General features: G+C 39.0%; 4 protein-coding genes and 1 long non-coding RNA gene across 5 annotated transcripts; 4 read left to right on the forward strand and 1 right to left on the reverse strand.

Annotated features, from left to right (window-relative positions):
• Positions 1-2,722: 2,722 nt before the first annotated feature.
• Positions 2,723-3,621, forward strand: LOC306747159 (uncharacterized protein; the record flags this gene model as incomplete). Its single annotated transcript, XM_079230178.1, has 5 exons — positions 2,723-2,789; positions 3,056-3,118; positions 3,208-3,297; positions 3,372-3,458; positions 3,545-3,621. 5 exons carry the CDS (start codon positions 2,723-2,725, stop codon positions 3,604-3,606), a joined length of 369 nt encoding a protein of 122 aa, XP_079086304.1. The 3' UTR covers positions 3,607-3,621.
• A 728-nt stretch (positions 3,622-4,349) lies between these two features.
• Positions 4,350-4,984, forward strand: LOC306741181. Its single transcript, XR_013771056.1, has 4 exons — positions 4,350-4,485; positions 4,585-4,644; positions 4,766-4,827; positions 4,952-4,984. It is a non-coding gene; the product is annotated as an uncharacterized lncRNA (long non-coding RNA).
• A 2,582-nt stretch (positions 4,985-7,566) lies between these two features.
• LOC306741170 (uncharacterized protein) lies at positions 7,567-10,527 on the forward strand. Its single transcript, XM_079223423.1, has 10 exons — positions 7,567-7,639; positions 7,761-7,835; positions 7,920-7,982; positions 8,095-8,177; positions 8,262-8,350; positions 8,454-8,543; positions 8,628-8,684; positions 8,963-9,022; positions 9,549-9,711; positions 10,390-10,527. Exons 5-10 carry the CDS (start codon positions 8,314-8,316, stop codon positions 10,391-10,393), a joined length of 411 nt encoding a protein of 136 aa, XP_079079549.1. The 5' UTR covers positions 7,567-7,639; positions 7,761-7,835; positions 7,920-7,982; positions 8,095-8,177; positions 8,262-8,313; the 3' UTR covers positions 10,394-10,527.
• On the forward strand, positions 10,395-11,473 carry LOC306747258 (zinc-binding protein A33; the record flags this gene model as incomplete). Its single annotated transcript, XM_079230296.1, is given in 2 exon segments — positions 10,395-10,750; positions 10,752-11,473. Coding segments are annotated over 2 exon segments (507 nt in total), but the record flags the coding sequence as incomplete, so codon positions are not given.
• On the reverse strand, positions 11,474-12,292 carry cUnh14orf119 (chromosome Un C14orf119 homolog). The gene is made up of 2 exons (XM_079223412.1): positions 11,796-12,292; positions 11,474-11,688 (listed from the first exon to the last, which is right to left on the reverse strand). The coding sequence occupies exons 1-2, from the start codon at positions 12,222-12,224 to the stop codon at positions 11,515-11,517; spliced, it is 603 nt and encodes a 200-aa protein (XP_079079538.1). The 5' UTR covers positions 12,225-12,292; the 3' UTR covers positions 11,474-11,514.
• Between the last annotated feature and the right edge of the window lie 213 nt (positions 12,293-12,505).

Here is a 12,505-nt window from a genome sequence, read left to right on the forward strand (position 1 = left end):
TTTAGCAGTAAAAAAAGAAGAAAAACCTCAAAAAAGGTGTTTTTTTTATATGCTGTGTTTTTGATAGGAGAGGCTGAGGTTTTGAGGTCTGTGCTCATTTGCACCTGTAATACTGTCATAAATGAGACAAATGATACACTACTGACCAAACACTTTGTGCTGTTTGTGCAGTAATTTCCCTGATATGAATCTGATAAATATTCACGTGGTGGGTTCTACAGGAATGTGCCCTCTTCTTGCTGCTGCAGTAATGTCACTGCACTCATAGCATGCATTTTATGTCTGTCCTATGGTATGTGTAACTAATTGTTCACATTATTCCCAATGTATCTGTTGGCCCATTGGTGGGTGGATTATTGTCTTAATCGCAAGACTGGATCAAGGATACACATGAAGAGTGGGCCTACTGGTTGGACAAAGTTTCTTCTAAATCATTTGAATGGAGTTCCTCAAGTGTAACAAAACTACATTGTTGGCATACTTTGTATGCAGTTCCTTTTTTTCCAGAGAAAATCAGTTAGTAGCAGTTAAAAGGAAGAATGCGCCGTACAATGTTGCGTTTAAGAGGAAAAGGTCTATGGTTACGTGGTCATGACTCGCCAAACAAAATCAGCAGCAACAACTCGTTAAATATTTACTGTTGCCCTATTTTATTTTATTTATGTAACGACCAGACTCAAAAACATGTAGTCAATCATTATTGACTCATGCGCTTTACGGAAAGCCTGCAAGAGACACTGTAAACAAAGTAAAAGTCAAACAAAGTAAATAGTGATTCACTCATAAACCCTCCAAAGGTTTTATGTTAGTAAACTCTTTTACAGCAGATTTGACATTACTTTTGGCACCCCTTAATTTAATATTTTGTGCAGCCTCCCTTTGCCAAGATAAAAGCTCAGAGTCTTCTCCATAAGGTGTGATGAGGTTGGTGAACACATGGCACTTGATCGAAGACCATTCCTACATGCAGAATCTCTCCAGACCCTTTAGAGTCCGAGGTCGACGCTTGTGGACTCTCCTCTTCAGCTCGTCCCACAGATGTTTTATGGGGTTTAGGTCGGTGACTGTGAAGGCCAAGGCAAAACCTTTATTCTGTGGTCGGTGATCCATTTTTGTGAAGATTTTGAGGTGTGCTTCTGATCATTGTTCTGCTGGAAGGTCCAACCACGGCCCATTTTAAGCTTCCTGGCAGAGGCTGTTAGGTTTTCATTTAATATCTGCTGGTATTTTGAGAGTCTATGTGTCCTAACAAGATGTCCAAGAAAAACAGCCTGAATATCCGCCACCATACTTCACAGTGGGTATGAGGAGCTTCTTCTGTATGGCTATCTTTCTGTCTACACCTAACCCACCTTTGATGTTTGTTGCCAAAAAGCTCTATTTTGGTCTCGTCTGACCATATAATCCGGTCCCATTGAATGTCCCAGTAATGTTTGGCAAACTGTAGGCGCTTTATATCTATATATATATATATATATATATATATATATATATATATATATATATATATATATATATATATATATATATCGATATATATATATATATATATATATATCGATATATATATATCTATATAGATATATATATATCTATATAGATATATATATATATATATATATAAATATATATATATATATATCTATATAGATATATATATATATATATATATCTATATATTATTATACTATATTATCTATATAGATATATATATATATATATATATAAATATATATATATATATATATATATATATATATATATATATATATATATATATATATATATATCTATATAGATATATATATCGATATATATATATATATATATATATATATATATATATATATATCTATAGAGTTGGAAATATGTGGCAACATTTCCTCCATAGGTTTTAGCTTTTTCTAAGGGTATTTGTTTTTTATGTCCCTGTTTTTTTGGGACACCACCACCCGCCCAGACATTGACCATTCAGTGGTGTATAAAAAGCAGGTAGGAGAGGAATGTTTTTAGACCAACAGAGCAATGAGAACAGAGTTCTTGCTTTATTTGGATTCCATTCCTTTTCTCTTTTGTCAAGCTTCTGACCACAGACATGGTAAGTCACATCAGACCAAATTGGTGAAAATTATTGTAAACATACAGTAATCCCTTCCGTAGTGCTTAGTTAGTGAGCAGTGAATAGAATGTCAATATTTTAAGCAGTTACCTTCAGTTGATGATGCAGAATTGTCTCTGTTTTCTCAGTCAGGAAGTTATTAATTTCTCCTGTCGTCCGGGAAATCCAGAGTTGGACGACATCCTTTCCAAGATCAGGGTGAGGCCCCAAAACCTTTTGAGTGAGATAAAACACATTCATGTAGCAATTTGCGAAATCCTCTTTATGTTCTATCTTCTTCAGATAATCCTACCGGAAGGAATTGACCCCAATAATATCAATGTAACGGTTAGTAGCGAAAAGGTTTTTACTACAATCTGAAAAATATTGAAGGATGTTGTTTTTTTGTCTCCACTTTATATACCTTGTCATGTATGTCAATCCATTTAATTCCTTCACAGTCAATTGTTCTCAAAACTTGCACTGGTGAGTAGGTCTTTAATTATAAAGTCTCCCGTTTCAAGTAAACACAATGGTTCAGCCTGATGTAAAGGACACACTATAACACCACGTCAACATTGTCTCCCTATTATCTTCCTGAACTGCTAACAGGCGTGGTCAGGTATGAAGGAACAGCTGGCACATTTGAACAGCCAGCTTCAGCAGACGACTCACCGCAACAGCCAAGTGAGTGAGTATTGATCCGTTTTCAGAGCCTGAGGAACCTCATCAGGTAGTCTCTGAATAACCAGGCACTCTTCCTGACAGATGAAGAAGCCTTCGGGTTGAGGGAGGATGTCAGACTGCTGCAGCAGCAGCTTGCGACATGCATCTCCACAGCCTTAGCTGTCACTGGCTGTAAGCTTTTGACTGTAAACTGTGTCTTTGATCCCTGGACAGCTCATCAAACCCAGTTACTCGACAACATGAATCAGCTACTTGTTCATTGTTTTGCAGCACACGAACAGCTGGACAGGAAGATCAGCGAGCTGCGAGGCAAAGGAGATGCAAACTCAGCCGGTCAGTACATCTCTCCACTTCTGTATACATTTTGTTTTCAGAATTGACCACGTTAAAGGCTTTTCCTGACGCACACGCTGGTCCTCCAGTGCTGGAGCTGATTTCTGTGAATAGCAAGATCGCAGGCAAGCAGAGGCTCATCGATGTCCTCATTGAGGAATCCAGAACTCATCCTGCCGGTGAGTCCCTATCCCTTGTGTGTTGATAAGGTCTCATCTTGTATGTGACAAACTCATTTTGGTTTCTGTTTCAGATTACCAGAGTCAGTTGAGGCAAAAAGATGAGCTTCTCAAAAAGAAGATTTTACAGTTGAATTGTGACGACAGCAACAGAGAACTTTGTGAGAGTGCAACTTAGTAAAATGCTCTTTTTGGTTGTTGTGTTTACCACAGTATTAATTTGACATCCTTTATCTCTTTTCTCCAGCCAAGGAAATTATGATTCTGCAGGCTGAATTGGAGCATTCCAGACAACACAAATACAACTGACTCCCAAGTAAAAGGAGAATCAATCTGCAGCTCTATGAAACCAGATTTACTGAAATGTAAAGGTTGAAAGTCACACTTACGCTGGTCTCATGAAATCACAAACTAGAAACAACAGTCTAACAGCTCAGTTTTTTGTTATTTCCTTTTCTTTGATTTTGATGATTTTGTCAAAGTCATCAGCATCATGAAAGAGGTGAGAGAGCTGGAACGTGATGAGCAACTAGATACACGGTGGTTGTCTTGGTCACTGTTTATGTACAACGAATCTCCAAAAATACCCCCAAAACACCCCAAAAAAAAAGCATTTCTCCCTGAATTTGATGTAAACATACATTATACATGACATATATTATTTTTTAAATAATTTTGCCATGGCAACCTTTTAAAATTAAGGTTTTAAAGTTTATTTTGGGTGTTGTGTGTGATGACGTAATAGAAATGCACAGAAAAGACTGCATTTACAGAACTAGGAATATCAAAAATACTTTCATATGCGCACGAATTATCTTGCATAATTATCCAATTTATCCAAACGTTATGAATTTTCCTAGTTTTTTCTATATCTTTGAGTTTTTTTCTTCGAATTATCTTTTCCACACGAAAAGCTTTTCAAACGATAGAATAACTAAACTCAACCTGAGATGATTATGATTTTGATTTTATTTGTGCAATTTAGTGTGTAGCCGTTTGCTCTTTTCTCAACAGCGCCAATGCACCGATGCCTGAGTATAAGTCGAGGACTGGGAAGACTGATTTCTGAGAAAATAAAACCGCTGAAACTCACTGCGTGTTTGTTTGTTTCAGTTTTAATGATCAGAATAATGCAGAATGAGATATGGTACCTTGAGAAAAATGAGACCACTGGTGGCCGTGTAGAAGGTTTGTCCTATTTAGAATAATGCAGATTAAAATGATTCAAGAAATGAATGAGAAATGACAAAAGGTAAAATACATTAAAGGCATTTTACTTTCTCCTAGAGTTGGAAAGCAGAGTGGATGGGCTTATCGGTGAACTAGATGTCGACAACACAACACTGAGTGAGTTTATAAAGCTTTCTTTCATTGTCCCTCTGATGAGGGATTATCTATTATGTTCCTGCACAGTTTGTTGGGGATCCAATTACTGTATCTCTTGCATTAAACTACACTTGTTGTTCAGTACTGAAAATCTTGACGCTGCAGAGTCAGGTAGAGCGGCTGCAGAAACCACCCAGGTAACCCGTAAGTATCTCCAATGATTCTTCACAACAAATCAGGACCTGCCGCTGAGGTTGTCTGTAATATTGTTATCATTGTGTTCAGACCTTTTGCATAAAACTAATACACTTCTTTTAACTTGTCCCAGAGCTCACAAATTATCTCACGACCAAGCAGGACGAGCTGCAGAAATACGTCAGTGATCTGAATGAGAAGAATGAGAAAAACGCCCAATTGAGTAAGTAAAGAGGGAACACGGTGCCTGAATTCATAACTGAGGAAATAGTCTGAAACATTTCCTTTTTGTGTTTCCTCAGTTCTGACAACAAATAATCTGCAAAACCAGCACAGAAAGCTTGAAAAAGAAAGCCACACTATGGCTGCAGTGACTAGTGAGTGTCTCATTTCTCTTTGACATTTTTGAGATTCTTAAAAAAGAATATATATATATATATATATATATATATATATATATATATATATTTTTTTTTTTATCCTTCATTAATCCCACAGTGGGGAAATTATTCTCTGCATTTTACCCATCTTTAGTAATTAAGGAGCATTGTGCTGCTGGAGCACTGGGGCTTCAGTGTCTTGCTCAAGGACACTTCAACGTGCAAACTATGGAGAACAGGGATCGAACCAGCTACCTTGTGGTTTCAGGACGACCACTCTCCCCATGAACATGATAACTTAACATAGTACAAAGCTACAAAGTACACAAACATAAAACGTAATTAATAAATACACGGCGAAATGCCTGTACTTTCATGGAAATGTTTACGTTATGCCGTTAACAGGTTATGCTTGCACATGCGCGACTCAACGATTCTTGGCGTTTTGCTAAAAGCCTCCGTGAGATCTCCGTGAGGTCGGCTTTTCTGCTGTTGTGTCTCTCAAAACAGAATACAGATCTAAGATCAACATTGAGCATGAATTGAGAGGCCGTATCAAATCCACAACCCTGTTTTAAAAATGGAAAGCAGCTCACTGCAGACACTAATACAACGTGATGGCTCACACATCTGCACTCGTTTTTATTTTGCACAGGTTGAACGTTATTGTTATTATCTTGAGAAGGTATTTAGTGCAAAACTGGTTATTTGCAGCCACAATAGGTAATTATTATTTTGCACAGATAGAACTTAATTTGCATTGTTCTAACAAAGTGACTGCACATGTTATTAGTTTTTGTCTGATGGAGCAATCTGGTTTACTTGAAAGGGATTTAAATTTTCTTTATTCTATTACTTGAAAAAGCACAGATGGAGGAGTCACAAAAAGTTGGACCATTTTTTTTACAATTTTGTTGGGGCGGTGGGGCCCGAACATTTTTCTTCCTCCAAAGTGGGGCGTGACAGAGAAAGTTTGAGAACCACTGAGTTAAAGGGTGAAGAGGAAATCACTGAAAATATCATTAGAAATCTTTAAATCAGAAGTCCAGAAGACTTATTTCTCAGGAAAGTTGACTTAACTTTAAGTCTGATAACTGGTAGTTTTTTTTTTTTTTTACTGTGCAATCAAAAAACGCAATAGTTGTTTAACCTCTTGTTGCGTCTCTCTGTGGTATTGTCTCTTTTTGGCATTTATTTTGTCTTTGTAGTTTTTGTCTTTCTGTGGTTGTTTTGTCCCTTTTAGTCATTGCATGTCTCTTTATGTTCTCTTTGTAGCGGTTTTATGTTTCTTTGTGGCCATTTTGAGTCTATGCCTGCTTGGTACATGTCTCTGAGTGACATTTTGTTGACGAAGGGGCCTGTGAGCCCGGTAGGCCCCTTCAGTAATCCTATCCTAAAATACTGGAAGAAGAATATAAGTCATTTGTGACATTTTTATATATTTGTAGTTCCGATTTATAATTCATCACTATTAGGGAAATGATTTTGTCTTGAATAATGTGCGTATTTAAGTCAGGTAGTTTAACAACTGTGTATCAATTGTGAGTTTGAGTTTTTCCATGTATGACAGCATCATCTGCATTCAGGGACATGAAACATGATCATGTGATAGCCAGACAGCCTGCACCAGTGGGTCAAACGGTGAAGCGAACAATAATGGAGAGAGGGTGCAGCCCTGGCAGAGGTGGCCTTCATGTCAAAACTACCACTATTGATATTCAAATAAACTTTTATCTCAGAAATATGTTCTCAGAGATAGCCCTATTTAAGATATTCATGTTTTATCTGGCTCTCTCTGTGGGATCAATAGTTGTTACAAACGTGTCCAAATGTGTTGTAGATGTGCAGAAGGACCTGGATAATAAAATGAAGGAACTGCAGTTCAACTCTGAGCCTTCACTTGGTGAGTGGTGGAGCTGTGTTACCAAACAGGGAAACCATTCATTGAGAAACTGGTCTGCATGTAATCTGCAGTTTAACCATAACCCTTATAGATAAGGAAAAACTATAAACAATTTGAATACTGTTTTTTAGTTAAACTGTTTTCTAATGTGTTCATTTCAGCTCTTCAGATTTCTACATTAACCCTGCAACTGGAGGATCTAAATAGAAGACTCCAAAATACTGAATCTGAAACCAAGATTAAAGGTCAGTGTGTTTAATTCATTCAGTCACTTTACAGTTTAATATTGCCCATATATTCCATCCTTGAATGACATAAAGTATATTTTGTTTCTTTTGTTTTAATATTCATGTTCCTGAAATATTTAAACAACGATGTGAGGTGTTACACTCATTAAGGCACCGAGATTAAAGGATATACAAGTTAAAAATAGTTGTATTTTTGTTCTGCAGATATTTAAGCAATTTTAGATGAGAAAAAGAATGAACTGACTAAAAAAACGCACAGCTGAAAGCAAGAAGTTCTCAAGCACAAAGAAGTGAGTAGAATTCTATGAACAACCCATTTAAAGAGCCACTATACTATGTTATATAGCTGTATTTAACATGGATGGTTATATATGCAGAGTGTGATTATCAATGTTTGATGCTTTTTTCCAGTTATACAGATCATTGCAAAGATTGAAAAGTGGATGAGTGTAGGAGCAAATGAGACATCTTACATTAGGATAAAAGGTGAGTGACAGAAACATACCTTTCATTTCATAACCAGTCAAAGCAAAACACATGCTGACATGAAATAATGTCTCTTGTTTCCAGCTCTCGAAGACTATTCAAATGATTTAATTGATGGAATTAAAGGAAATGAAAATACTAAATAGAGTGAGTCATCATCACAATGACAGTAAACATTTGATTGTTCCATCGCTGCTGGTCGTGGTGTTGTTTACACTGAACTCATCCAATCCAACATTTCTTCTGTTTCACGCTTCAGTGTTCAAAATCTTGGCTCAGCGAGATTAAATAGCAAGATTCAAGAAAAGAGGCAGACACAAGCAGCACTGGGGAGAATTAAAGGTTGGGAGCAGCATGTACAATTTACAAATATATTCAGAATACTTCTTCATACATTTTGAGGAAATTCTTCGGTCTTTCTCGCAGATCTGGAGAATGAGCTGGATTGGTCAGAGATCTGATAAAAGAAAAGACACTGATGCTGGACTTGAGAGGGCCAAGGATTGCTAATTTGTGTCGGTGTTGCGCTCTATTTTGGTCCGAAAATTAATAAATATATACAGAATCATCAAACAGCATCAGAACACTAAATGTATCTTGCGTTGTCCTTTTTTTTAGCGGCTCAGATTATGGATCTTAACAAGAAAATCAAACCACTGGAGGACGCGATATCAGACATTAAAGAGACAAGCGCTGAGAATATCAGAGGTTAAGAACAAAATGTGATTGTTACAATGAATATGTACACCCATTTTGATTTTGTATTTCATTGATGTCGAAATAATATTTTAGAGCTGCAAGACAGCGAACTCCTGCTCAAGGAAGCCGATGCGAAGAATTTCAACTCAAGTGAGAACATTTTTTTTGCTTATGTTTCATGTGTTGACATTTGTTTTGTTGAAGCACAAAATAACACTGAGGACACAACTGAAAAAGGCTCAGAAAATGGCATCCAAAGCTGCTAGAAGGTTTGTCAATGCTATTTTCCTCTGCTGTCATCCGGCACATTATTTCTCACTGTGCATGCTGGAGTAGATCTTATGAGTATTCATAAGACTGATTAAACCACTCAATAATCATCAAATATTTGTTTAGTTAAGTATGGTTATTTATTTGTCTTCTCTCAGAATTGGAACAACTACAAACGCAACAAAGCGAGAACACAAGACTTGAAAACACAAATAAAGGTATGTTCTGCACATTGCAGTTTCTTAAAGGCACATTTTAACATTTTGGGAAATAGGCTTACTCACTTTTTTTCAGAAAGTTAGATGAGATTGATACCACTCATGTTTGTACGCAGAAAAAGCTACAACCAAAGGCCCGTTAGCTTAGCTTAGCACAAAGACTGGGAACAGGGGGAAACACCTAAAGGTAACTCCAAAAGGTTACAAACTGTATCGTGTTTTGAGGGGGGAGGACTCAATGAAATGGCCGTGGCCGGGTCAGGAACTAGTCCGACACACAGCCCCCTGCTGAGCCACAACTTGTAATTGCTGCTGCTGCTGCTGCTAGCAGGAGTTAGAAGACCAGACCAGGAAGAACAACAGGCGGCAGCACAAATACAGCAGTAAGTTCCACAAACCAAATCAGTACATGTAGTCGTATTAGAGGACAGATAATAGTTAACTTAAAGCAGCGAGTGTAATGGTGGGTCCTGTTCCCCTTGGATCAGGTGTGTCATTTGATATCCTATACATTTAATTAAAACAGACTTAGAGCGACAGCTGCAGCAGATCCAGGTCAATGCGGATTACCTCCAGCAGCAGCTAAAGGAGAAGGATGCCGCGCTCAACCAGCTGCAGAAGGATTTAGAAGAACAGACCAGGAAGAATAACAAGCTGCAGGACGACTACGACAGTATGTTCAACCTGCTGTAAGTATAATAAGTCGATACATGATGTCCATTCTTTCTCATCAGATCTTCAAAACAAACTGAGTGAAGTGGACGATAAGACGATCGCTTCCAGTGAGTCACACACAAGAGTTCATTTAATTTCTTGGAATTTTCCGGTCTGCAGATTTTTGGTATGTTTCTATTTTGAATGAACGTTTAAATCCTAAGTGATAAATGTTCAAACTGCATAAGTGTTATAAGAAAATATATCCGATCCTACACACAAACAGACAGGTCACATGTTAGATGTGAATCTAACTGTATGGAGGACTTTAAAGGATCAGTCCATGAAGGTCAGTACCTGGTACAGCACTACTCAGCCTGATGTTTGTTTATTGTCTTTTCTGGGGAAATAAGTTTGTAAGACATGGCGTTTACAAGACAGGGAATGGAAGATGCCCGCCAGTTGCATCATGGTAAATGTAGTCCAATTCTATGTTTTGTATCTTAACCCAGGCTAAGGCCCAAAAGTCAGGATATCTCAGCCTCTGCTACCTAATTTTCTTTTTTTGTGTGTGTCACTTGTGACTCCCTGAACTTTATGGAAGTGACATACAAAATCACTGGAGGACTGCTTTATACTTCTTAGTGTCAGTTTCCTTTAAAAAAATGTGATGTAAAGATACACATGATTGATGACATTTCTCGGTTTTACAGGTAGGGTGAGCTTGGATCCAAACACAGCGCACCCAAGGATAGCTCTGTCTGCAGAGAACATTGAGATTTCCACTTCTGTGGAAATACAAGAAATCCTCGACAATCCAGGCCGGTTTGATGTGAATATCGGCATCCTTGGCACAATTGGCTTCTCATCTGGCAGACATTACTGGGAGGTGTCTGTTGCTGATATATTTTGTTTCCACCTCGGGATGGCCAGTGAATCCTCTCAAAGAAAGGGATCAATACTATTACGTCCGACAAATGGTTTCTGGACTATAATCCTGAACAAACAGGGTCGGTACATAGCACTCGATAGGAGTAACGTTCTTATTCCGACTCAGATGCAACCTCTTACACTTTCTGCTGGACTACAAAAAGGGACTGATCTCATTCTACGACGCTGGTCGCAGGTCCCATATTTACTCATTTCCACGTCAAAGGTTTACTGGCAAAATCTATCCGTTTATCAATGTTTGTGTGAGGATGTTGTTGAAAATAAGAATCCAATAGTGTTACTTTCTCCTGGATCGGTCGACTGGATAATATAGAAAACAAGGAAAGCTGTGTTTTGTTCCATGTCAAACCGTAGCCATGTATCTCTTTTATGGTGATCTCAATAGGTCATAAAACCGTCCCTTGAGTAGTTCTCATACATATTGCTGTTGTTGCTGCTGCTGAATGTAAAAAAACAATAACAAATGTGCAATGATGTATTTAGTTTATTATAAGAGAATGTGTCCTATTGTCCATGACATTCCAGGTGTTTCAATCACTAGGCCCAACAGAAACATTAACCCTTTAGATGTTCATTTCAAGTTCACGCCATTGGGTCACGACATGGTAGAAGCATTCTGCAAAAAGTTCTGAACTGAAAAGTGATGTGTGCAGCCCTTGAGAAACCGGTGTATGAAACGGAATAAAAACAGCTTATATTGAATGAGCATATCTCATATCTCTTATAATGAAATGGTTTATCTGTCACAATAAAACCCATGACAGTTACACAAACACTTCTCTGAAGAGACCTACCTCTTTTTCAATACACATTTACAAACACATGTCACCTTCTTAACCCATTTCATTATAATCACGTGCTTTTTCCAATCACAATGCGAACGTTAGTCAGTCTCTTCCTGATGTACCGGCTACACTCCTGTAAAAGTGGCCAACAAAACCTGGGTCCTGCTCTTCCAGTATGTGCAGGAAATGATTCCTCTCCTCCTCTCCCCAAGACTCAAACCACTGGGTCCACAGGCGCAGCTGGCATTCATAGATGTTTGGTAGTCTGTCTTTAACCTTGCAGGTGTACAACAACAAAGAGAAAAGCAGATGTTACATTTTAAGAAATAACACAACATCACTCTCTGGACCATCTGTTAAGAAGTGACAGTGACAGGAGGTACCTGAAGAGTGCTGAGCGAATCCAGGAGGGTGCACACTTTCCCAGGTACAGCTTTCCCCAGAAGGTCCTGCAGGAACCGCTCTCTCTGAGCGGCGGTCCAGCCCTGGAACCAGCTCAGGACGCACCGCTGCTCCTGGAGGCTCACGTAGGAGATGGGCTCCGGCTCCCGAAGCCTGCCCGCACCCGGAGAAGCGCAGGACAGGTTCCCGAGGCTTGGGGGGCTGACTACCCCCCGCGGAGCCGATGAAAAGTCCTCCGGGCTGGGAGTGGTGCACCCGGTCCAGCATTGTGTCGCCATGGTCAGGGACCCCTGTGTTGGAACCCTGAGCCTGGAGCCGAGCACGTCTGTGGCTGCGAGTCTGTCGCTGTCAACGGGCTGCGGTCGCTGCTGCTGGTTCAAACCTTGACTGACGTGATTGAACCACGACATCTTCGCAAAGACAAGTTCGTTTCAGTCCGAGAAAAGTCAGCTATTCCGGTACGTTAATCAGCTGTGGCAGCTGCACACCGAGAGGACCCCTCCGGTCTGGGTGGCGTTACATGTAGCTTAGCTGAAACCTTCGCAGATCTACCATCGAAGTCGGGATTCCGCGTCGCAAATAACAACTCTAAACATCAATGTTTGCGGTCGTCCATCTTGTTTTCAAACGCAAGCCCCCTTGTTGGCATAGTGTGAAAGTAGCGATGTTGAATGAGCGTCGCACTAATCTC

The sequence above is a fragment of the Taurulus bubalis genome (assembly GCF_910589615.1).
Source record: "Taurulus bubalis genome assembly, chromosome: 1".
Classification (NCBI taxonomy): domain Eukaryota; kingdom Metazoa; phylum Chordata; class Actinopteri; order Perciformes; family Cottidae; genus Taurulus; species Taurulus bubalis.

Coding starts and splice junctions, on each gene's coding strand:
- LOC306741170 (XM_079223423.1), top strand. CDS start 8,314: ATGCTGGACTTGAGAGGGCCAAGGATTGCTAATTTGT. Junction 8,544..8,627: donor AAGCGCTGAGAATATCAGAG/GTTAAGAACAAA, acceptor ATAATATTTTAG/AGCTGCAAGACAGCGAACTC. Junction 8,685..8,962: donor TGCGAAGAATTTCAACTCAA/GTGAGAACATTT, acceptor GTCTTCTCTCAG/AATTGGAACAACTACAAACG.
- cUnh14orf119 (XM_079223412.1), bottom strand. CDS start 12,224: ATGTCGTGGTTCAATCACGTCAGTCAAGGTTTGAACCAGCAGCAGCGA. Junction 11,689..11,795: donor ATTCGCTCAGCACTCTTCAG/GTACCTCCTGTC, acceptor TACACCTGCAAG/GTTAAAGACAGACTACCAAA.